Source organism: Synchiropus splendidus, chromosome 4 (assembly GCF_027744825.2).
Source record: "Synchiropus splendidus isolate RoL2022-P1 chromosome 4, RoL_Sspl_1.0, whole genome shotgun sequence".
NCBI lineage: Eukaryota > Metazoa > Chordata > Actinopteri > Syngnathiformes > Callionymidae > Synchiropus > Synchiropus splendidus.
Window position 1 is genome coordinate 25358758 of NC_071337.1, and position 24325 is coordinate 25383082.

At 42.1% G+C, this 24325-nt stretch overlaps 1 protein-coding gene across 8 annotated transcripts in view; it reads right to left on the reverse strand.

Moving 5' to 3' along the window:
* Positions 1-24325, reverse strand: part of celf2 (cugbp, Elav-like family member 2) — a 205354-nt gene that overhangs the window by 53269 nt on the left and 127760 nt on the right. For all 8 annotated transcript variants that reach the window (XM_053861712.1, XM_053861711.1, XM_053861709.1 and 5 more), the window contains one exon: positions 19935-20017. In XM_053861712.1, coding sequence (XP_053717687.1) covers positions 19935-20017 — 83 coding nt within the window. The remainder of the gene's footprint in view (positions 1-19934; positions 20018-24325) is intronic.

Here is a 24325-nt window from a genome sequence, read left to right on the forward strand (position 1 = left end):
ATCAATCACACTCAGAGTCAAATACCAGCCGAGAGGGTCGGTGTGTGTGTGTGTCTCCGAGTGAGTGTGAGTGCGCCCCGTCTTACCCATAATGCCCCTGGGCTCAGTCGTGCCGTGACAGAAGGCTTTGATCTTCCAATTCTATCTCTAACCTTTTTCCCCGCTCTCTCACTTCTGCTCTCTTCCTTATCATTCCCTTTTTTATTTTCTTTAACCAAACCTGCCCCAGAAGTCCTCACACACACACACATATATATATGCTCACACACTCCAGATGGGAACCTCAGCTGCCCTGCCCAAATTTGAATTCCAACTCAAGCCTGAAGGGGGCAGCCAACTTATGAGAGGGGAGGAGTGACGGGATTTGACTCTGAAAATACTGCCTCAAGAAAATAAACTCCCAAAAATCAATATAACAGACAAAGGAGATGACTGTGAACACATAATAGTGATGAAGCCTATTGTTGCCAATGCGGCTGTGAGTGTTCCTCTTTCACGACTAAGTGGTTTAGCAGAGGTGGAAGACTCAGGCTCTGCCAGTGAATCACAGAACACCCGGCTGAGCCAAATTATTGTGTCGAATTTACCTCACAGAGCTGGAGTTTGTCATCACAGCACTCTAAGTTCACACCGTCTCAATATTTATCCCTCGCTTGTCGCTTTCTAATCTGAAAACTCTGACGTGCATCGGTTACTTAACAATACCCAATTTCTCAGTGGCTCGAGTCCTATTGTCCGGAATTTAAAGCCCATTTTGGGTCATGGGCCCCAACTAACTAACAGTTTCTCACTGGAAAAAAAGAAAATAATTGCCAAAGCCGACTGCTTTGTGGACCTTATCCAATTTGTTTAGCAGCCTCCAATATATTTTACGACGGCGCAGTCTTTAGGAAGCTTTACATTTGCTGCTCAAGCAGCTGCGCTGGCACAGCTACACACACTTCCACCAAGGTCAATCTACTTTCCTGCTCTGACCAACAGCCATGAGCTTTGGATAGTGACAGAGCAAAATGAAGTGGCCAAAATGAAGTTAAGAGAGAAGCCAGTGCAGGTGCATTCTGGAGCAGACCCACTGTTGCCCCCCCCCTTTGATGCGGTCACACTTTGGACTTTGAACGAGGCAGTCAGCTGGTGAGAGGGCAGAGGTGATCGAATTCTCTGAAAATGCCATTTTAATTTCCTCTAGATTACGATATTTGAGTCAACAGCACTGCCACTGTTGTATTACGTCATATATGGTAGTAAACTAAAATGAGTCCTGGGTATGAACTGACTCGTAGTAACAAAAATAAAAAGATAACAGATGGATGTTCATGCGGTGACAGTCACTGACCCTGGAGGCCCCAGTCTGGGTCTAAAACGGTTGGGTCACGGATGAGCTGACGTGTTTGATGGTGTATACGTGCACGCGTCAGACAGGGAAGAAGACCCGTCAAGGAGAACCAGCCAGTCACATCATGTCACTTCTCAGTTAATCTGTCTCAGAGTCAGTCCTTTGACGACAAAAAGCCCCAAACAAAACAACAACAAAAAAGGTCTTGACAGCATCCACCAAGACGCCGCCATTCACTGCTGAAAAACACAGCCACACACACACACGCAGGCGAGAACCACCACTGTCTGGTTCGCAGGCATCCCCCTTCTTAGGTCTGTCTCCTCTGGACGCCTGTGGGAGCGACGGTGCTGTCGACGCGTTTGATCTCGTGAGCTCCCGCCGAGACCCACAAAGCCAAAACTCTCCTTCGCCATCCCACCATTCCACAGCACCGTTTCTTCTTGCCTGGCAGGCCTGAATCCACAGCCTGCCATTCATTATGCGCTCAGCAGGGGCACAACAAAACCACTAAGTCCTCGCCACGCTCAGGCTCATAAAGCGCGGGGAGAAACTAAAAACCTGACAACATGTGTGCAGCCGGTACGACGCTGCGCTGGCATTTAACTTTACAAGTACAGCTGTTTACAGAGCACGCAGGTTAACAACTTCCTGTTTTGTTTCTCACATGAAAGCCCGTTTTCTTGTCGCGTCTTCAAACCAGATAAAGTATTTTTTTTCATTCAACGGGGCGGTGGTGTGACAAACCACTTGAGTATCTGCATAATGATAATTAATGAGAAAACAATTTGAAAAGCCGAACAGCTAATGACACAAAGTTAAATGGAACAATGATGATTAATCTCTGGCTAAAGTTTGCCTGCGTTTCGAGAGCTTTTATTATCCGCTTGTACGGCATCCACCGTGCACTCCAACTAAAGTGTCGCCATTTGTTTTTAATCATTTTCGGAGCACTTGAATTGCCTTATTACAAATTGCATACTTGGGTCCTGATTGACTGAGTCGCACAGCGCGCACAGTAAAATACATGATAAATGCACACCTTTGAAAATCGATTAACATTTCATTTACATATTAATGTGCTTAACTGGAAGTCACCACTCTCTCTCCTAGTAATGAGTTGCCAGCTACTGTAGTGTAGCTGCTGGAGAACGCCTCAACGCTCAGGTGCGCTCTTCGTGGTGTTTCCCCCCACAACTTTCTCCATTCATTGTTCAAAAAACGTGCTGAGTGAGCAACCCTGTCCCATCTCTCCACATTTCTGTGCAGCGTAACAACCCTTGCAACTTGATTTTTGAAATTTAGGATATTGTTACAACTAAAAATGACATGAATAAGCACACTTTAAAATAGGGATGCCCCGAAATGAAAATTTGTGGCCGAAGCTGAATAAAACTTTAAATACTTGCCAGAATACCAAATAATACTGAAATTTTTATGTAGTTATTGTTATTATTATTTGTAAAAGATATTGCGTAAATGAATGAGAAATGTTAAGAAAGTAAATGTTTGGATGAATGAATATTTTTACATTTTTTAAAAAGGTATCAGACTTTGCTTGACACATAATAATGATAATAATAAATAAAAACATAAAAATGTTCACTATACAATAGGTCAATAATGTAAACAGAAGGCTACAGATAGATTGGTTGAACACTGATCGCGGACTGCAATTCCATTCTCATATATAAAATATAACATATCTGAAAACCAGTCTTCGAATGTCACTTAGCACTGAAGCATCGCCATGTCAGAACCATCTCTGCTTGATACCTGACACCATGGACAACAAAGAAATTATGAAATAAATTTGGAAACATGTGATACACGGGTTGGAAAGTCAAAAATCATTTCAACTTGTTGAACCGCTCCTGTTCGGTCACCAGCCGACCGGGCAGCCAGCTGCGGAGTCAGTGCTGCCACATCTGAAGTGGAGGTTTGTGTTGCCAGATTCCTTCAACAGTGCTTCCCAGACAATGGAATGGGTTGCCAGAATTTCATTACTGTCTCGCACAGGCTCTTTTCATCTCTGTGGTGCATTTTAGTATTTAAAATTGGAGGCGAAAATTTGACATCCATGACTCTTCACCACCAAAATCATATGTCGCTTTATTTACACTATTTGGCTGAATATATTCGGTGCATCCCTATTTTAAACTATTACTTTTGCCCTTTTGTTATTCAGTTTTTGAGCCATTTAATAAGCTCAATGCTTTTTCACCGGCGTGGAGCTGAAGTATTGAGCAACCTAAGGTGGTCTCTCTGGCACCAACTGCCGCAGGACGGTTGTGAGACTTGCTTCAAAAGAAAATGAAACAACCCTAGTCACTTAGCCACCTAAGTCAAGTAAAATCACAATTATTTTCTATCCCTACAATTTGCTCCATACTTGTCTCGCTCACTCTCCTCTTCTTTTCCATGAGCAAGCATTTGCGTGCCATACATCACTGGAAAGGTCTCATTTTCTGCTCTGAGGAGTGGTGGTCATTTTGCAGCTGTCAACAGGATGGTCAATAAAGGGTTAACCCAAATCCAATTGGGTGAAACTTCAGCATCCAGCAGAGTTCAGTTTTCAGTCGTCAGTTGAAGAGGCTCAGGTTTAACAAGGACTTTAAATAAGTGAGTGCGAAGCAGCCAGGGCTGGCTCTGTTACTGATGACTGAGCTGGACCTCTGACCACATGCAAGGCGTCGAGTACAAGCCTCATCAATATTATAACAGACTGCCCACGTAGTGCCCACCATTCAGAGGGTCTAGCCGAACATTTTTTTCTCCTGAATTTGTTTATTCACAATGAAAAAAAGGGTGTACAATTCACCACCTCTGAGACGGTTGTAAAGCTTTCATTACCCTGCATCCCGGTGTTCACTCCTCTCCTGGCAAACCATGACGAGGTGTTTATCTGTCGAACGCACTGATAAGATGTCACTCGACAACCTCTTTCTTCACCCCTAAGCTATTTCATCTTTATATCATGTACACACACTCACGACCAGCACTGGTGGGAATCTCGCCTGCTCAGCTCACTGTGAAATTGTCTCCCCCGGAACATTTTGTGCAGGAAATTCTACACTTTCTTAACATTAACCGCCACCCGCTCCAGGGTTAACATTATATCCTGCTTTGGCACTCTGACATCTTCCAGGAATGTGTGGGTGCTTAAAAGGTCAAAGGGTGGCTTGTCTCAGAGCCAAGGGGACTAACTTGGAGTTCAAGAAGGGAACAGGAGGAGTACAAGCGCAGCATGTGTGACCCGAGCCACCTGTTGGCAACTTTAAAGACTCTTTATAGATGCTCTGACACAACCTCACTTGAAACTGGACAAGTTTAGTGCAGCAAACTGTAAGCTCCTATAACTCTGTGCTGCAGTGACTTGTGGTGTCATTGAAAGGAATTGTGGGGAAGCTTAGGGGTATCGCAGTAAAGTCACAGCGACGTCTAAACAGTTTCTTTGGAATTTTGGATCTGGTTAAGCAAAGGCATTGGAGGGCTAAAAAAAAATAAAAATAAAAATCACACCAGGATTAAAACAGAGAATGCAAGTGAAAAAAAGAACAAGGAGATTAAATTATTCAAATAAAAATATGACAACCTGGAATTCTTGTTGGGAGGATCTGAACAATCTATTTAGAACACCAAACATGAGTAAATGTGAGGAAACAAAATTAATAAGCCACCAAAAACATGTCCTGATGCAAATAGACATAACACCACTATAACTGCTATATTATTTTTTATATGGGGAAAAAATGATATGTTGTTAAAGAAAAGTAATTTAAAAATGATGCAACCTGACACAAAAAAATGAGAACATCATTTTGGCGGTATGGTTTAAAAAGCAAACATAATAAATATCAGAATATAAAACAGAAATTAGTGCAGAGTAAATTGTTTCATTGATAAGCAATGCGTGCCTATTCATAATAGCTGTTTTGTAAACACGAGTTACAAGTGAAACAATATTATAGCAGAGAATATAACATACATTTAACTTATTTTGCCTTTGTGGCATAAAATCTATTAAACTGAAAACAGCGTCCATGAGGAAAAACTGGAGCACAACATTTCTCCGCCCCTCTGTCTGAAGGTGTGACTGGATGCTGCTGGGCCAAATTCAGGCAGATGGTCCTCACAGTCAGGGTTCGGTTTCACTGACCGACACCATATGATTGACCTCCAACACACACGCTCACGCTGAAAGTGCAGACATATGACCTCCAGACATGGACCACCACCATGCAGGTGAGCATATGTATATACTGTATATAAAAAAAGAAGACCCCTTAGAATCATAAAGCTCATTGTAAGACAAAGAATGTGGGAACCTCATATTGCACAGAACCCCCAGACGTCCCGACGGCTCATGGGATATGAAATGGCCACCCCAGCCCGACAATATATGTCCTGTAGAGTGTATTATTTAAATCCCTCACTATGATAAGGACCTTATCACGGAACCTGCTCATCAAAGCAATTCGGGGTTCAGTGTCACCTCAAGGACACAGTCTCAAGAGGATCAAACTGGTAACCATCTGATTACCACGACGCCACTTTGCCACCCATGTCAGGCCCCGAATTAAATTATTTAAATCCACGGCGTTCGCTTCATGCTGAATTTAATCGTGCGGAGTGACATTGGGAGTAATCAAAGCTTCAAGTGAATCAGTTCGGGAAGTATTCACTGTCGGAGCTTGAAATGAAAAGATGCCACAAAGGTCATGCTGCCGTTGGTGAAAAAAGAATCAACAGGATGGATGATGTGAAATGTCTCAATGAATTGTTCCGATCATATTTGAATGCTGTGCGTGGCGCAGCAGACAGGGGGATCTACACCATTTCAATTTGAACTTTCCTGAAAGTAGAATAAATATCAAACCTCTCAGGTGACTGAAAGATATTTCTCAATATGGCAACCACAGGTTAAATTTGACAGAGTGAGACAACTACTAAAAGTAGAGCCCTGGTTGCAGTTTTAGAATCTGCAGTGATGTTTACCAGGCAACAGTAGGGTTAAGGCAGTGTTGGAAAGCTACTGTAGCCTCAAAATCAAATTGTACGTAATGTATTGCTGGTTATTTTGAGGCTGGGTAGTTGCAGGACAACGACTCATGCTTGCTGCCCAACATGAACCTTTAAGCATTTCGGGATTGTCTGCTTCCAGGAACACAACCCTTTGTCCTCCTGCTCGCCTGTCTCATGTGAAGGCCAAAGCCATTTGAGTGAGAGTCTCAATCTAGCTATGGCTACATGAGCACCTCTTCAACCATTTGAATGAAAGGATTTTGATCAAGGGTAAAATCTTCCTGTTTACATGACAAACTAGAAAAAAAGATCCATGGCACTTTCACGCATCATATGTTCGATCGGAACCAAAACAACTTGTCAAAATAGATGGAAATGTAAAAGAAAAGATTTCCACCTAATGTTCCACCTAACAGTCAGCTGTCATGCATCACCACCCATTGAAGAATACCATATTCCCCCATTTATTAATACACATTATTATTTTTACAAACAGTGCGTTTGTTTATTCCTTACAGAAAAAAATGAAAGTTGTTTATACTGGCTGTCGATCAGTCTGCTCATTGATCATTCACTGTTAAAAATGTTTTCATTTGTCCCTCATTTTATCAACTTATAGTAGTTTTTTTTTTATTTAATATTTAATTTTGGATGAAGTTCTATCATCTAGATTTTAGAATATAGACCGATTATCCATGTGGGAATTTTGGTCTCAACTTAGACTAGACATCTGCGGCTCAGGAGGATGCCTCAGTTGCGTTAGAGTTGGCATCCCTGTAAAAACCCGCAATACACTGAAGCTGCGGGAGGTGAAGCGCAATATTGCGAGGGAACACTGTAGCTGAAGCCGCAGGCTCTGAAGCAGGTACTGCTTCAGAGACGGACAACTCGTATTTGTTAAGACTTTGACTGTAGCAGTCCAGCCAAGTTGAGTAAATATTCACGGTGACACAGCACTAAACCTAAAGACACGGAGATACAGTCAGATCAGGTGTGTACATAAACGTCAACCTGATCAAATATCGGCATTATCCACCCCTCTTCAAACTGAAATCAGAATGCAGCACTTGAGCAGTGTAGTAGAAATATCGGATCTAGCGATTTTGACCCCTTACGCAAAGATTTTCACCCCCAGCGCTTTTATTCAGCTCAGGCCATGGCTGACAAATAAGAAAAGAGTACCTTCACGATTTTTTTGCATCATTCCATGTCCACTATTTATCTGGATGTTAGTTCCACTGGAATATTCTTTTATTTATCTTTATCGTTTCTCATCAATGTTCTCGGTCCTCAGTTCTTCAAATGAACAACTCATTCTGTAAACTGAAACTTGAATGGGAGGACTGAGAGCTTGCAAAGATCCTCAGAGTACTCCATTAAATTCCCAAATTACCAAACCAGGAAAAATGTCACTGGAGTGGGTACATCATGTACCGCCTTTGAAAAATAGCATTCTTAGCCCTGTTTTTTGTTTGTCTGCCACTTACTTTGCGTCCACTCTGAGGACGGTCCTGGCCAGATACCATCCCATATTCATCACAAGGACAACCACCCAAACATACACAGGCACCTGGCAACAATTTTAGGACCCATTCACACAAAGGTTTGAAAGAATAGAACTAGGTCCAAATTGTGGACTTTTTTGCTGCAGAGCCACACATACTGTCTGGACAAGCATAGTCACCTTTACTGTTCTTCTGCTTCCTCTAGTCACGCCACACCTTGATGCAAATAAAGAGTGACTCTACTTACTTGGTAAACAATTGTCTTTGGATCCAATTGCCCTTTACATTATCCATCGTCTTAGCTGTGCTTAGTGCACAGTTAGCCTGCATTATCCTCACTTCATTTAGCTCCGTAAACAATTAACCCGGCGTGCGCACGCGCGCGTGAGTGAGTGTGCGACAAGAATGATTGAAGGATTCGGCATTAGCTATGCTGTGCTGCGTCTCCACACCAACTGTTTAACATAGTTACAGTCCCCCTGCTTAACTCCCGCCGCCGGAAAAATCAATAACCCTAAATGTACAGAGAGGGTCAGCGGAGTTCACTTGAGCCACGCCGTTCATATTTCTGTCGTTGAATAAGAGCCCACACGCACGCTCGCGCATCGATGAGGCTTCAGCCCTGTTTGCGATAGCATTTGGGTTTCACTACAGCAATTACAGCCTTTAATTGAATTGATTTCGATAATGAGCCTCTGTAATGACACCGCTGTGGGAATGGCACTGTGTGTACATGAGCGTGGTGTTTGCAATGAATGAGCTATAGCTGTTTTTCTGCTCTTAAACCATCAACGTGGAGATCTGAAGACGGGGAAGGCGCGCACACACACTCGCTCACTCACACATAAAACTGCTTTAATAGCGGTCTTCCACTTTTAAAAAGCACTTGTCCGAGGTCTAACCTTTTCAGCCTGTTGCATAATCTCCTCCAGGCTATAACACATGAATGTTTGATGACACACAGCTTAGTACATGATAAATTGAACGTCCTAAACGGCTGCTGTTTTGGGGTTGCGCAATACCTGCGAGCACTTCCCGGGTGGTTACAGGGCGGCTTTCAGAAACCAGCGTAAATCAGCCGGTCTATCAGTCGGTGGGAGTTACTTCATCTCTGTTCCCTGCCAGTCGACTTGTCCGCCTCTGAGGGGCTGTGTGGAGAGCTATTGTGATCGCGCAGTGATATGTGTAATGGTCCTGCACCTGAACAAACAACACATATTGACTGACAAGTACTGTGAGGAATTACTGCCCTCGCTGAACCTCCACCAAACACTTGGAATATAGCGCACTTCCAAACGCGTGCACGTTACCCGAGCTACAGAGCTGAACGGAAGCATATTGTATGCTCTTCTACCGATTTTGTATTCTTTGTAGCCGCAGGGCAAGGATCCACTTGTCAGTACAACTTTAGCTGGAAAGAGAAATAACTGTTATCAGAACTGGTAGTGACGTGTGAGTTGACAGAGGGAAGAGTCGTCTCCTCAACATCGCAGATTGATCTGCTTTGCTGTGTACTGATCATCCTTATTGCATGACAATGCGATACTTTGGACCACAAACCTTCCATGTTTACTTTTGTGACAGACATGCTAGTGAAAGGACATCAGCCACTTTCGCGCCGTAGCAACCTCTTAGCGCCGTACAATCATCAATGTCTGCAGTGCATCACATAAAATGTTATTTTCAACAAGCTACCAACACATAAGTGGCTAAACATACGAAAAATGCACAGTTACCATTGTAAAACTTGAGAAGTGCGGCTTTCCATTATTGATAACCACATGTACAAATTGTCTACTTTAAGAGAATGACTATCACAGCCAAACTCTGGTCTTGAAAAAGTTGAGGTTCATGTAGGTGTCGGCAACATGGCAAAAACACAACATCACGTTTCCTCTAATTATAAAATCATTATTGTTATCACAATCTTACATGTAGTTTTGAGAGTAATTTGCAGACAACCAGAGAATTTAGCGCAAATAAGCTTCCAGAATGAATTAAAATAATTGCAAGGATTATATGACTAGATTTGTGATGAACTGTTTTTATATTAGTATTGAGGAATTGCCAGACAAATCTTTAACATCCGTTAACTCAGCTTTCTCCATAACAGTCATTCTTCGCTTTTCAGATTTTGGAGCTACTAAACAATGAGGTCAACTTTGACCTGGAATTCTTTGAGAGTAAATAATGGTTTAAATGAGACACCATGCAACCTGTTAAGCTCCTTCAGCTTTGTGATGTTAGCAAAATATGGTCACATGTCATTCTGCCATGCAGGCGTGTGGTCGAGTTTGAGGAGCATCAGAGGCTTAGAATCATTTTGAAGTAGTGCTTTTGACCAGCTTTCTTGCTATGGCTGTGAGTGTTAGAGGACAGCACGCACATATATGTTGTCAACATGGAGAAGGGGTTTTTGCGTCAGCAAGAATGTGGGGTGTTCCACATCGGTTTGAAAATGCATCACTGTTAAGATACAATATGAATCATTGCATCTGGAAGATTTTTTTTTGTCACAAAGTATGTTCCTTCAGACAGAAAGTCCAGACAATGAATCCCCCATTCAGCCAATGTTACAAAGACTGTGGGGACGGAGGGGGCAGGGAAACAAAAACAAAAATCGGGCATCATTATGACAATACTAAAGCCCATTCACGTTCTGTCACTTAGGCGACCAGCTAACATCGAGAGCCGAGCCTGATAAAAACCCTATCGCTATATGTTTCAATGAACTGAGGACAATTGTAATCGTACTTGGACACTGACCATTACTTTCCTCACTTGCTCGAAATGATCTGCTGAAAGCAACAGTTTACTTTAAGAAGGCTCGGCTGTTTCTCGGATGATAAAATCAGACGGCTGCTGAGACTCACAGTGTGCACTCAAGCTGCCTTCAAAGGCCGTCAGGCTCTTTAGAATGAAAGAATACAATTTCTCACGTCATTGAGAATGTTATTGGCCATTACCGCTTACATTCGTCGCCGGCTCTGTCGGACAACCCCAAATAAGAAACGACCGATGAGATGGCTTCTGTCTGTGGATTATAAATGTCTCCTTTTAAACCTTAACCTTGCTGGAGATCACACTGGCTTTGATGAGCGGCTTTCATGTGCGGGGATACACACAAACTTGCATTCTGGCAGCCGAGCGTCACTAATTATCTCACCAGTAGAAAGGTAAGGGAGGTGGAGACCTGTGCGTGCGTGTGTGTGTCTGTGTGTGTGTGTGGGGTCTCTGTTCGACGGTAGTTTTTAATGAGCCCCGCGCTTCTTATCAAGCTTGGCGCTCAACAAACGCTCTGATCCGCCCACATGGAGGACGAGGAGGCTCACGTCTGAAGCCCCACCCGCCTCGCCTGCACCACTCTCTCCTCTGTCTCTCTTCTTATTCTCCCCTCCTCATCATCACCTCGCTGTGAATAAAATATCCTTGAGAGAAACTGTGAATCAAAGGGCTTTTCATCCTCTTTCGCAAGGAGATAAAAAAAAAGAAGAAAGATGAAGAGATTCAGCAGGAAAGAGAGGTTTTTGAGTGCAACAATGAATCTACATTCTGCAAAAATTGATTACAAACAAGGAATAAGTTCAGTTTGGGGTTTATTATGGGTTACAACATCTGCAACGTCTACTTTGTAAAGCTTTTTTAAACGTTATTTTCTCTCTGCTTTCATTGTTAAGGGCAGCAGTGCTTCACTCCTTGTCCATTCCGAGGTCATTCATAAATGTCATTAGGAAGAATCTCTAAAATACAAAACATTTTTTAAGTAATCTCACATTTTTTTTGTTCCCTACATAGTTCTATATGTATTCATTCATAACTAGCTGAAAGTCTTCAGTAAACAGTCATGAAAACTGGAATAACCATTCAAGGCGAAGGTGAGGCAAAATGTATTTACTGGCATTGTATTTTAAAACTAAAAATAATATGACTGAATGTAGGGCTGAGTGATTATACAACCATAATTAATAATTGGTGTATATATATCTGGTGGACCTCGATTATCAGCCGTTACCCTGTTTCTTAAGTACGTATGGACTCACCAGAGACTGGGACACGCCTACCATCTCAAACCTCCAGAGGTTGCTGTGATTTGAATCTGACTGATGACGGCCATGACTGGAAAATATCCTGTACAAAATATAGCATGTGTATTTTGTTGTCACAGGACTGAGCTCACAGTTCTCAGCTCACAAATACAGGGAATTGAAATTGCTTCAAGAAACTAGCATTTCGTAAATTACCGAACTATTTGAAAAAAGATCTTTTTCTTGCCACATCGTGCAACTCAACTCAATGTCACATTGTCAAATATTTGGTGCTTTTGTCCTGCTTCAGTTTGTGGGCTGCACCTCATCTCAGTGCACCACATGAGCTTGACTCCCGACATTCTTTGGGAAGAGATTTGCATTCAAGCATGTAAGTGAGATAATGGAATGAAAGACACAAATAAAACACTAAAAGCAGTCATGGGACCTAAGCTAAGAATTCATCTGCAGAGATAACAGCGCACATGCCAAAGGACATTTGCGATTGCGAAAATACAGCTTCCTTACATTAGTAGATTCTACTCATCTAGCCCACCTGCTGAGGTTTCCTCCGGGCACTCTGGTTACCTCTCACAGTCCCCAAACAAGCAGAGGTCAACTGGTGACACTAAATTATCTGTGAGATTGAGAGTGTATCCAAGCGCCAATGCACCCCCTACATTGGTTTGGCAACCTAACATGCCAATTACCCTGTGTAGCTTGGATAAGCTCCAACCCCGGAACAGAAAGAAGCATTATAATAGGAGCAGATGTATTGAAGGTACATCTCATTCTTTCATTGTTTGCCGCTCTCCCTTCCCAAACAATGTGTGAATGTCCACTAGAAAATTCAAACTAACTAGTTTTGTGATTCAAAGAGGAGTTTGTATCAAAGCCACTCTGAAAATAATTGTAGCTTGAGCCCGAGAAGATCTGTAGAACATAGAACGAGAAGTAAACAGAGAGATGAAGGGAAGAGAAAAAGCTGGAGGGCACACTAGAGGACGCATCCTCGATTAGCTCTCAACCATTCCTTCATCATTTCCCTTTCACTCCTCCCTTCCTTCAAACGACAAAAAGTGGCTGCGGGGCGGTCGGCATCGTCGGCGGGAGAAAAGGATGGAGACAACGGGCCTTTAGACATCTGTCAGCCACTAATGAAAGAGTTCAATTTAGTGGAAAATCTCAAACAACCTTGTCTGACAGCGAGGCTGACAGCCTTTAACTTGTCTTGTTGTGAGTGTGTGCGAGTGTGTGTGTGTCTCCGCGTGGGTGGCTATCAGGGAAAAATATATTTAAAAAAATTTGGGCAGAGAGGAAAAAAATGTAATGTAATAAACTACTTGGGAGTTCTCTGAGGTGTGTGCTTCTGGAGTTGCACAGGGGAGTGGATCAGACTGTTCAGCGGGGGTCACGTCTTACAGCTTCCAAACCACCGCAGGGGTGTCAAGCATGGTTTTTGATGATAAATGTGTTATGGTTGGAGGGCATAAAGACGTCTGAATATGAGGTCACTTTTGCTTGGAGACGCTGTCAATCATAATTACGACTTACTTACACGAGTAAAACATTGATCACAGAGTCAACATAAAACTTACCGAGGCAACACTTGCTTCCCATCAAAGGAAACATCAAAGAAAGAAGCAAATTCCAAGTTGGTTATTGACCAACTTGTACTCAATGATTTATGAGACCAGATGAATATTTTTTTTCGCCGGTGAATTTTCACCATTACTTTTTGCAGGCGATGCAGGTCTGTTGGCTTAATTGCCTGTTTGCTTCTACTGCAGTGTTGAGGCAGAGACGAGAAGAAAGAGAGGACCAGACGCTCGGCTATAGCTGCTGCAGCCACGATTGGTCCTAGACAAAATGGATACCATTCTGCACCGTCTGTGCATGTGACAGGACAAGTCGTTCTTTGTCAACAATAGCTCAGTCAACAGGCCAACAAGTTTGTTTCAAAATTGTTCTGTTAGGTTTCTCCCAAGAACCGGCAACAGAATAGTAAAAAGCTATCACGCTGGGAGTCTTGTCCCATGTCTGCAGGTACAAAAGTAAGTTGAATAACGGCCATATTTACAATTCCAGGCGTGTGTCCTGGTCTCGGACTCACTCCTGTGAAAAACGCTTCGGCTGAGGTAACAATCTGTCCTCCGGGCGCACGCCGACCAACTGAGGAACTCAGACTTGCCTCAACGGTAGTTCCCATGACAGTAGGAGTCTGAAGAAGCACATTTTGCCAAGATAACACACATGCAGACTCGCAAGGTGAAAACAACAGCAGCCACACGAAGTCACAGCTGGTAACAAACTAGTGCCATTAGAGCCGCAGACATGAACACTCAGCGCTCCAGGCAGCAGAGGAACACGTGCTCATTCTCCACAGCACAAGAGAGAGAATGGATGTGAGCCTCATAAACATGTTTGATTTAAAGAATTTGGGTTGATTCCATTTAGACTGGTCTAAATAAAAAAATGCTCTTCTGAAATTTTATATTTGAATTTTAATCACTCAAAATGTGGTGTAAAAAGTATGTGTCCTTTGTGAAGTATGGGAACACTTCACAAAGGACACAACAAAGGACACATACTTTTCACACCACATTTTGAGTGATTAAAATTCAAATATAAAATTTCAAAAGAGCATTTTACAATAAACAAAGAATTGACATATTTCTACATACATTTTTACTTAATATTTCTATTCTATTCACAAAGCTGTCATGTTGCCATTTATGAATTGTATTACGAGTAAAGGTAATGAAAAAAACATTATGAAATATAAAATTTGCTAAATTGTACTAGTGTCCAGTTTTATTTATATGAATTACCAAGCTCTTATTCCCATTACAGGCTGAAGAAGAGCTACTTAGGGCGAGAGGTAGGAAGCACTCTGGACAAATCACAAGGGAAAACAAATAAGTCACACACGCAACAGCAACAGACAACTTAGGAGTCACCTATCCAACTCTTTACTGGAGGTTACAGGAGTGACCTCCAGGGGAACCTGCAACACTCTCGCTGTACCGCTATACTAGAATCAATAGTGAGAAGGCAAAAAAAAGGTTTCTTTATTGGGCCCTACAAGAAGTGTTTCTTTGCGTAGTTTCAACAGACAAGTTGAGAGCTGACATAAATATTCACTTTCTGCATACATCACATCAGATATGCATGCATTTGGTAAACACGCACTGTCAGATCACTGACAAATGTTCAGCAGAGACGTGTGCGGGGGGAAAAGACGGAGATGCTGCCGGAGAAACAGAAAGCAGAGCGGCCTTTTGTTGTCTGTTTCCTCCGGTGTGTCACCTGCAAGAAAACCTGAGCCTCGATGCTTTTTCTCTCGTCACAAGTGCTGCGTTTCTCTCAAGTATACACCAAGAGATTCCTCAGAGAAAGGCATGGGCCACTCGCTTTATTCCAGACTAAACAATCACAGCTGCTCTACTCTTTCTGCCCAACATGGCTGCCAATATGGTTTTCGACAATTTGGCCACAGCCCAGCTTTCCACTCCGATTCTATCTATGGCTGTTAGGTCCTCCTGTACGAAGCGGAGACGGAGCGAGGGAGGGGATGTGAGCCAATACAAACATTGTTCCGCCAGCTTTTACAAGCCAGTAGAGTGAGGAAGTTAATAAGCAGGTATTGGTTTTTAACTGTGACCCGTTTATTGCCTTGCCCTCAAGCGTGCTCGAGTGCTCTACTCCACCTTTTTTCCGTCCATCTGCCGATCACCTTGACTCACCTCTCTCAATATCTGCCCGCTTCCTCCCTGCACCGCTTTTGTCTCCACTCACATCGTTCGGTAATTAATTCATCACCCTCGTCATGCATTTTTCTCAGTATTTTTAGCTCATAATTTCCCTCCTCTGTCTCTTCGCCGCTCTGCGGTAGAACACGTTTGGAGAGCAGAAATCACAGCGAGCACACACTGATCTGTCAGTAAGCCACAATCGATTTTGTATTTTGAGTTTGTCCTCTATTTATTCGTCTTCCTCAAGGGGCTGCATATTAGATTTCAGTGTCAATACTGAAATTAGATCACACACCATGTTGTCAATCAGTGCATCAACTTCACTTTGACGGTTAGGGGTGCAGGAAATTGCAATATCTACGATTGTTCAACCACACTTTCTTACTGACATTCACTTGGTTTATGTTGGAAATGGTCAGATTCTCTAAATATGGTGGGACCGGGTGCATGCATAAACAATTGTCAGCAGAATTGTTACGTTTCATTTCTGTCCTACCAAACCTATAATGCATCAACCAAAAGTTTCTCTGACAAATGTTCTTGTCCAACCCAACACTCACCAAAATAAAAAGAGAGCTTGTGAGGACAAAAATAAAGTTCCTCAAGAGATGGGTGTTGGCATGTCAGACCTAGAAAAGCACCCAGAGAGCGCAAACCTCCATCAACTTCCAAGAATGAAGATTGTTACTGTCATTGCGCTCACACACAGTAGGGTATTTTTTGTCTCACAGCAAATAGGAAAATCCCAGACAAGCTGCTGAATCCTGACATTGGAGTGAGTGCTTTCCCCATTTGTCAAGGCGTATGTGATCTTATTCAGCAAAGAATGTTGGATGAACTGAAGTAGCCATGTACTTTTGTCACCACTCAAGGCTCCTGTGGAAGTGGATCTGCTTTTCATGTAAATTAATATGATACAATGCTGTTTTAATAAGTAATATTTAAACGCTGTGGTAACGAAAATGATATTGAGTACTGAATATCTTTATGCGTATAAAGTTTGCACATTTATTATTATAACAACCCTAATACAAAATCTCAAAGGATCCATTTGTGAGAAAAACTGATTGGAACCATTGAGGTCGACCGAGCTAAAATGGCTGAGGAAGAGTAACTCTGTGACTTTAAGGCTTAACATCTTTACCTGCAGCTGATTATGTATGGCATCAAAATACTACAACTATATTCTTTGGTGATTTCCTTCTTGATATCCAAATATATTTACCTAAACTAGTAGAAAATTTGTTTTTGAGATTTTCTGCTTCCAAAAATATTTAAATCGCCAAGAAATGCACCATGACAAAGAGGCTCACAAAGAAGCAGGTTGACCAGAATGAAAACTGTAGAAGAAGGCAATTTCATGTCTCTGTAATCCCCCACAACACCACCACCGTCCCCGGGGCCATTTCACACCTCCACAACAGGATAAGTGCGTAAGTCTCATGGCGCAGGAAAGCGGTCCCATTTTAACATACTTATTCCACGAGCAATTAACACAGTGACTCTGTGCAAAAACAACAGGCTCGACTCTGAAGCGCAAGCTCAAACACAAATTCTGCATCCGGCTCTGGGGGGATTCATGGTATCTTGCCGGTCGTGCCCAGGAGGGCTATCCGCTGATCCAACCGACAGAAGAAAGCGAGCGAAGGCACTCAACTGATGAGGTTCCAGTTAGCTGCCACAGCCAAAGAGAGCAGCAGGGAAGTAGCCGATAGCCAGATCACAAAGGATCTGGGGCCCCTTTAAAAATCCACCCAGGGCAAGCGGAGCAGGAGTCGGAGTAAGCTGCAGCCCAATTCTTCAATTGCTCTCCTGGGTGTCAGGGCGGCGGAAAAAAGATTCAGAATAAACAAGTCACTGGATTAGGATGAAAACAGCCACATATAGCTGCAATTGTTATCCACCCAGTCGACACAACTCCAGAAGAGAACACATCAACCTGGCTGTTCCAGCAACAAACGGACTCATAACAAACAAGACAGAGTTATGGAGAGACCTCTTCTTCTCAGCAAGTCTAGAAATAAAGTTGTCCATGCCAAAGTTGTGTGGTTGGATCAGACTAAAATCTCTGTTCACTGTAACCTCGGTATAACTAATCCAGTCCAAAGAGTCCAGTGGCTTCTGGAGGCAGGATGAGTTCTTTGCCTCATCTCAAAGTAAGAACCACTGCCGGCAGGCATCTTGTCTCCATCGCGGTTCCCATGCAAAATGTAGTTCCCACTTTGGTATTTATCAAGGACCTTCTCTTTGTAGATATGGCAGTGAAGCAAAAAACATGTCAAAATTACAAACACAGTTACATTATTTATATTACAACATATTTCATTTGCCTCTGAACCTAGTTTCTCTGTGTTTCTACCACGACTACCTCAATATCACCCTACCTCAATATCATAACTATAGCATTGAACCTTTTGATAAACGTGAATAAAATGCTGCCCTGAAATTTGTCAACTACTGTTTGGAAGAAGTTCATAATGCGGTTTTCACCTTCATATACAATGTCAAATACGAGGTGAAAAGCACATTAAGAAGTTCTTCCAATAGTTGACAAATTTCAGGGCAGCATTTTATTCACGTTTGTCGAGGTTCAATGCTATATATTATGCTGTAATGATATTAAGGTAGGGTGGCATCACGTTTTCTTCTTTTTGTGCCCCTCAAAGGAGGACAATAATTCTGCAGATAGAATCTGCCTGGAAGATATTTGATCGCAAAGGTATTTTGTTTCGTGAAGGCACAGATGCAACTGTCATCAGTGAAACCCAGTCAAAAAGAAAACAAACTATTCAACATTAAAAAAGTCAGATACTTTGACTGGACAGTTTCACTCCTACAGAGTGAGCACGTCCCTGCTCATAGAGAGTACACCTAATTATTTATTTGTTCCTGTCTGTCATCTTTATGTTGTCTGTGATTTGTGTGCGTCCAGGTCTGAGAGAACAGATATTTCATCCATGCTATATGTCTGGTACTGTAGCATATTTGTTACCTACCCACCTACCTACCTTACACTGTTTTTGACGACACACAATGGTCAGTAAGAAATCAAAACTCCTTGAAAAAGCTAAAAATGTTAGGCGAAATGTTTGATAACTGCACTCTTGACACTTACCATAAATCGATGTAGCCTCCTAATCTCTCATGTCCTCATTTACTGCATCCAAGAACCTCTTTTAAACAACGCAATGTGTTCGAAACGCAACTTTAACAGGAAAGACATATTTCATATCCTCTTGTCCTTGAAGTGTCCGCAACATATACAAACATAGAAATCCAGTTCAAACAGCCATTGTTACCATAGTGTTTATTGTTGCACTGTAAATATTTTCTTTGGCTCTTTCAACCAATAATTTAATCTTTCAGTTGCCTATCAAATGCCTGTGAACTCTGTCTCAAAATGTTAGTTCCTTATTATATGTTTAGATCAAGTGATCAGCATCTTGGCATCTTTTTGCTTTGTCGTGTTGTGTTGTGAATCCATGGGGCAACAACACTTTCCGTCTCTAGCACACGGACGTGCTTATATTCTGGATAAGGACACTCCAGCAAGTGTGGACGTGATGAGCATTTGGTCAAAAGAGGAATGACTGTAAATTAACAAAAGAAGCTTCTGAGGGGATGAATCTCAACCTTGCTGCCAGGTTTTAATGGTCCAACAGGAGGCAATAAACAGGATGAACCAAACAAACGCTTTGCTGTGGGATACACATTTCATTCCCATTTGTAAACATGGCATTCCAATTTGCAACAAGCGAGTCAACACCGTAAACAGCAGTCGTAAACTGTATACAAAGCTGATTTGAATTTATTGTTACGATGAACAAATGTTGTTCTGTTGGCTTTAGCCGCAGGTTGTATAGTAAATCTACTAAATAATAGATACTCATAAATTCTCAGATGTCAACTGAAAGCTAGCAACGATTCGCAATACTAAGACCAGATTGCAACACCTCAACTGATGAGAAGCGTCGGGCACATGTTCTCATCTACACACTGAAATGATAATTTAACTGCCTCTGTCTTTAGGGCAATCTTTGGCTACTTCACCCAGTCACTGTAGTATTTTAAGACTTGCCATCCCAAATGTCCATCAAAAGAACTTCAAAAACCTTTTGGGTGTCCAGGAACAAGTCCCGCAAATCCTAGAATACCATTATACTTCTAAAACAACAACTGGCTAAATCTCATGTGCACGCGCAGGTTTGGCTGATGCCGCCTCAGGGTGCATGCTGTTAATGTACGATTAAAAGAGAGCGTCTGAGGCAGAGTTTTGAGGATGCACACTCACCCCTGTTAAAGTCTTTATGTTATGCAGTGCGTTCTGGGCTTCAAGGGCAGCTTTCCTTGTATAAAACGTGACAAAACAGCAGCCTGGGGAGAGAGAAAAAAAGAGAAACACAGTAAGAGGATGAGCATAAGGAGCAACAAAGCATTTTCTCTATTCATCCACTTGGCATCACCTGTCGACACTGGCATGTGCTGTGTGAATGTTAAAACTGAGAGACGCTCTTGGATTTGTTTCAACGTTCATGACTTCAGTCACAAGGACATTGCACAGTGGGGAATACACAATAACAATGGCAATGATGAGAAAGAGGAGGTGAAGAGTGATTATAGAAGAGGCAGGTAAAGAGGCTGCAACTCTCACATTTATTGTTTCTGTCAATCACCAACATCTGAATAGAACCTTCGGAAGAGCCTGGGGCTCCATCTACAATGGGCATGCTGCTCAACGTATCAAGCAAGGGAGTCTTGATCTTTTGCTTACGTGCAATAAAAGGGTGTTGGAGACTTGATCAACTTGCCATCAGCTTGTCCAGCTAGTGTGGATTATGAATGATGCTTATTGATCTTATGAGTTTGACTAAGACATTTTTGTTGCTGTATTACTGTACTTATTATTATGTTTGAGTTACCATCATAAACTATAACTACATCAGTCTGGTAACTGAGGTAATTAAGTTGACGCTAGAGGCATAAAAAAAACAAAAAGAAAAAAATGGACTGCACTATTTACACATTACCAAAAGTGTTTTACAGAAACCATTATTCACTCATCTAAGCAAGCCCCCAAAAAGAATGTAAACTTTATTGCAATTCACTGATAACAACAGGATTAGAAAAGGAGCAGAATGAAGATAACTTTTTTCTGTCCATTTTTACAATAAAACTATGATGAAAATATACAATAAAACTTCATTTGCATCAGACATGGACAAACGGCAGCCTAGGAACTAATATGAGCCCTTTGACTGCATTTATGTGACCCTCCTGGAGTCAGAGTAAAATTATGAACGTGATGACTGTTTCTGACAATTTTATTTAGTTTGTTCACACAAATGAAATATAACTTTATTTTATATTTTTTTATTGACTATTTTCAATTGATAATTTTATGAGCATTTCTGGTCCCTTAAAATATAATAAAATGGATAATATATTATGAAATGTACAAGACCGAGAATCTTTAAATGCAATGTGTTTTAAATGAAATAAGATAATAATATTTTTTCTAATATAATGTCACCCATTATCCTCACTTGATCTATTTTTTTTTCCATTTAAGCTCCCTATTGTCATTATTTAAACTTTTTTGCCTCATTTCTTTGGGCTTGATGGCACAAGAGGAAAAAAAAAACAGACTTGAACCAAGTGAGAAATCAAGTGTAAGAATGAAGAGATGCAAAGCAAGGGGAAGTATTGAAAGAACAATGTGTGTGTCGCTCATTGGTTTGCAGCCGACAACTATTTAGGAAGGTTAGGGGTTTACAGTTTAGTAGAAACCTTTTTTCAAAATATATAAAACCAAAAGAAAGGCTTCACGTCTTTTGAGCAAGACTTAAGACAGCAGTGGAAAAAAATGGGCTAGAAGTGAAGTTTTACTTTCCCCCACCATAAAAAAAAAGTCTGACCTTCACATGATAACAAATTACACATCACCAATATCAGAGCTTGCTGTTGCTGCTGAGTCACTCTGTGACGAACTCAAGGCTTCGGTTCGTGTGCACACACAAACGTACAAAGTGAAAGAAGAGAAGAGTGGGACTTAGCATCTTCATTAATCTGTTCATAATCCCTGCAGAGTGAAGCAGAAACCCTGTGAGGCCAATCTCAGTCAGCATGCAAATCTGCCCTGTCTGGTGAAAACCCAGCAGGAGAACCATTTAGGCCAGACGCAAGGGGGTGACTCCTTTCTCTGCTTCCTATGAGCATCAGCTGTAATTTGATTTATGTCAAACACTGCTTGGCAAATATCTCCCTCAGTCAAGTTTCCTGCCTGGATTGATGACTCCCTTATTGAAGAGCCACGGGGACATTTTCAGTGGGAAAAGAGGAAACCCTGTTATTTCAGTTGCCGATCAGCAGCAAGTATAGTATTTGAAGCGTTTTGAAGTGTTTGAATGCATGATGGACGGGGGCTATGGTGCGTCTCGAACTGTGTGGCTACGACCTTCAGGAGAATCAGCAAGGTTGAAACTGCTGTTGAAACATTCAAACGCAACCGATTCACCTGTGAGCAAGCAGCAAATAGATTTTCTACAACAGTCACGCCATTAATTACTTCGATGGCGTGAATCACCAAGTGGTCCTCAACATTTATACTGAACATGAAGGCAAATCTACGCACTAGAACAGGAGTCTCACTTACGTTTGAGTCGATCAATTATTATGGAAGTTTGAAAGGGGAACTTCACCCACAACATACACCAAGGTCTGCTGAGATGACTTCCTTTAGCATGACGATCTGAGAGGCTTTGAGCTTAAGTGGAAACAAGCTGGAGTGAAAACTGTTTGAAGAGCATTACCATCAAGCAGGACTGGACTAGCGGACCAGGAAGTCCAGCATTTTGTGTTTTAAGAGCCATAGAGTTAGAATTCTATTAACTAGAAATCCACAACCTTGTCTCTCGGTTATCACAATGTTGAAGGTTGAAGTTGGAGAGGTAGAAACAGACATGGGACTACAGGCTGACAAGGATGATCCAGGAAGAAGACATGCCACCCGTAAAGAGATTTCGCATGGCACTCGGACATGTACAAGGAAGTGTTACTCTGTTTTTTACAAGTGCCTTCATCGGTGTATCATCTCCAATGTACTGAAGCACAAGGTCTTTGTCAGGCAGGCTCTCAGGGAGATAGGTAAAAGGATTTAAGGGAGAGTTTCTGCAATTTGTAGATAAAACTAGCCAGTTGAGGTGTCCAGATCTGTTGCTTCACCTTTTTGTTTGTTTCACTGGAACTGCCAAGACAGAAGACCAAACAGCGGAATTGGCAGCGAATGGTGGAAACACATCTTTGAACTGAGTCAGGAATATCTCAGGCCAAACGCAATGAAGTAGTGGTGGATATCAAGAAGAAGAGCTGAGTGTTGAGGCATGGCATGGCATGGAGGAGACTTGTTGGCACACACACTAACAGCTAAGGCTGTGATGTGACCTGTCTTGTGACCATCATGTCAGCGTGCCCAACACATGGAAACGGAAGAGAAGGACCAAAATGCAAACAGACTCAAGGTTTCATCGACTTCAGAGGCCTCAGAGGATTTACTATAGCTGTATCTAAATGTTCTTTCTGTTCTTAAAGTTCTTTGCCAACATTAGGTAACATGTACCTTGCAAACCTGCAGATCAAGAAACATGAAACCAAGAAGGTGACGGGGTCACAACCTTTCAATGACACTTACTGTCGGCACACATGGTCACATATTGCGCCTGCATCTGCTACCTGTACCTATTTGTCTACATTTAGGCCCAGAAAGCTAACGGTCACATCTGCTCGCTTGTCCTGCCCCATTGTGTTAACAACGCCAACCAGCTCAACGTGAATGAGGCCAGCTGATTCTGGTTTTGTTGCTCATATCACAGACATCGGGGGCCCCGTGACACTTGCCCTGCAGTGTATCTTAGTGAAATCCAACAGTGAGCATCTGGAGCAGGTTTAGCATCCGAATCCCAGAGTCTCTTTGATGAGGCTGGGAGTGTAATGGATCTGAATTCCTGTGTGTCCTCTGGGTGCCAGTGCGATTGAATCGTTGGCCCTTAGCCTAGCATCAGCAACGTGATTGGTGTTGTGATTCAGGCAGAGTATGTGTGTTCAACTCATTGCTCAGCTAGCGCCACCAAATATCAGTTAAACTCTAAAGGTTTTTTAGTAGTTAGGGGCACAGTGACAAGATGTGGAAATTAGTCGGTACTGAAGGCTCATTGAAGTATTGAACACAAAGAATTTACCCACAGGGGTCGCCACAATGATGTAAAAGAGTCATGCACACTAAAGCGTTCCTTGATCCGGAAGGACACAGGTCCGCATCAATTTTCAATGAGAAAGGTGTCTGGTTGTGTTGTGTAAGTTCAGTAATTTTAAGTATGTCAATGTATGTCACGACCATGACACACAAAGTTCACACTGTTTTCTATCACGTGGGGTTATAGCAGTGCTAAAATATTGATGCAGAGGAAGCTATGATAAATGGAGAGTCTACGCAAGTTTGAGCAAGTCTCTTTCATCTTTAAAGGTCTACTTGGTTCAATCTTTGACCTCTGAATTCATTGCAGATAAATATAGCTTCCAACAAGTGCAAGCAGATTGATATCGCATTCGATTCAGCCATTCATGCCCTGTGAACAAATATTAATTTTGTTTGCACTTGTGACTGTTTTGAAAAGTTTGGCTCCTCCA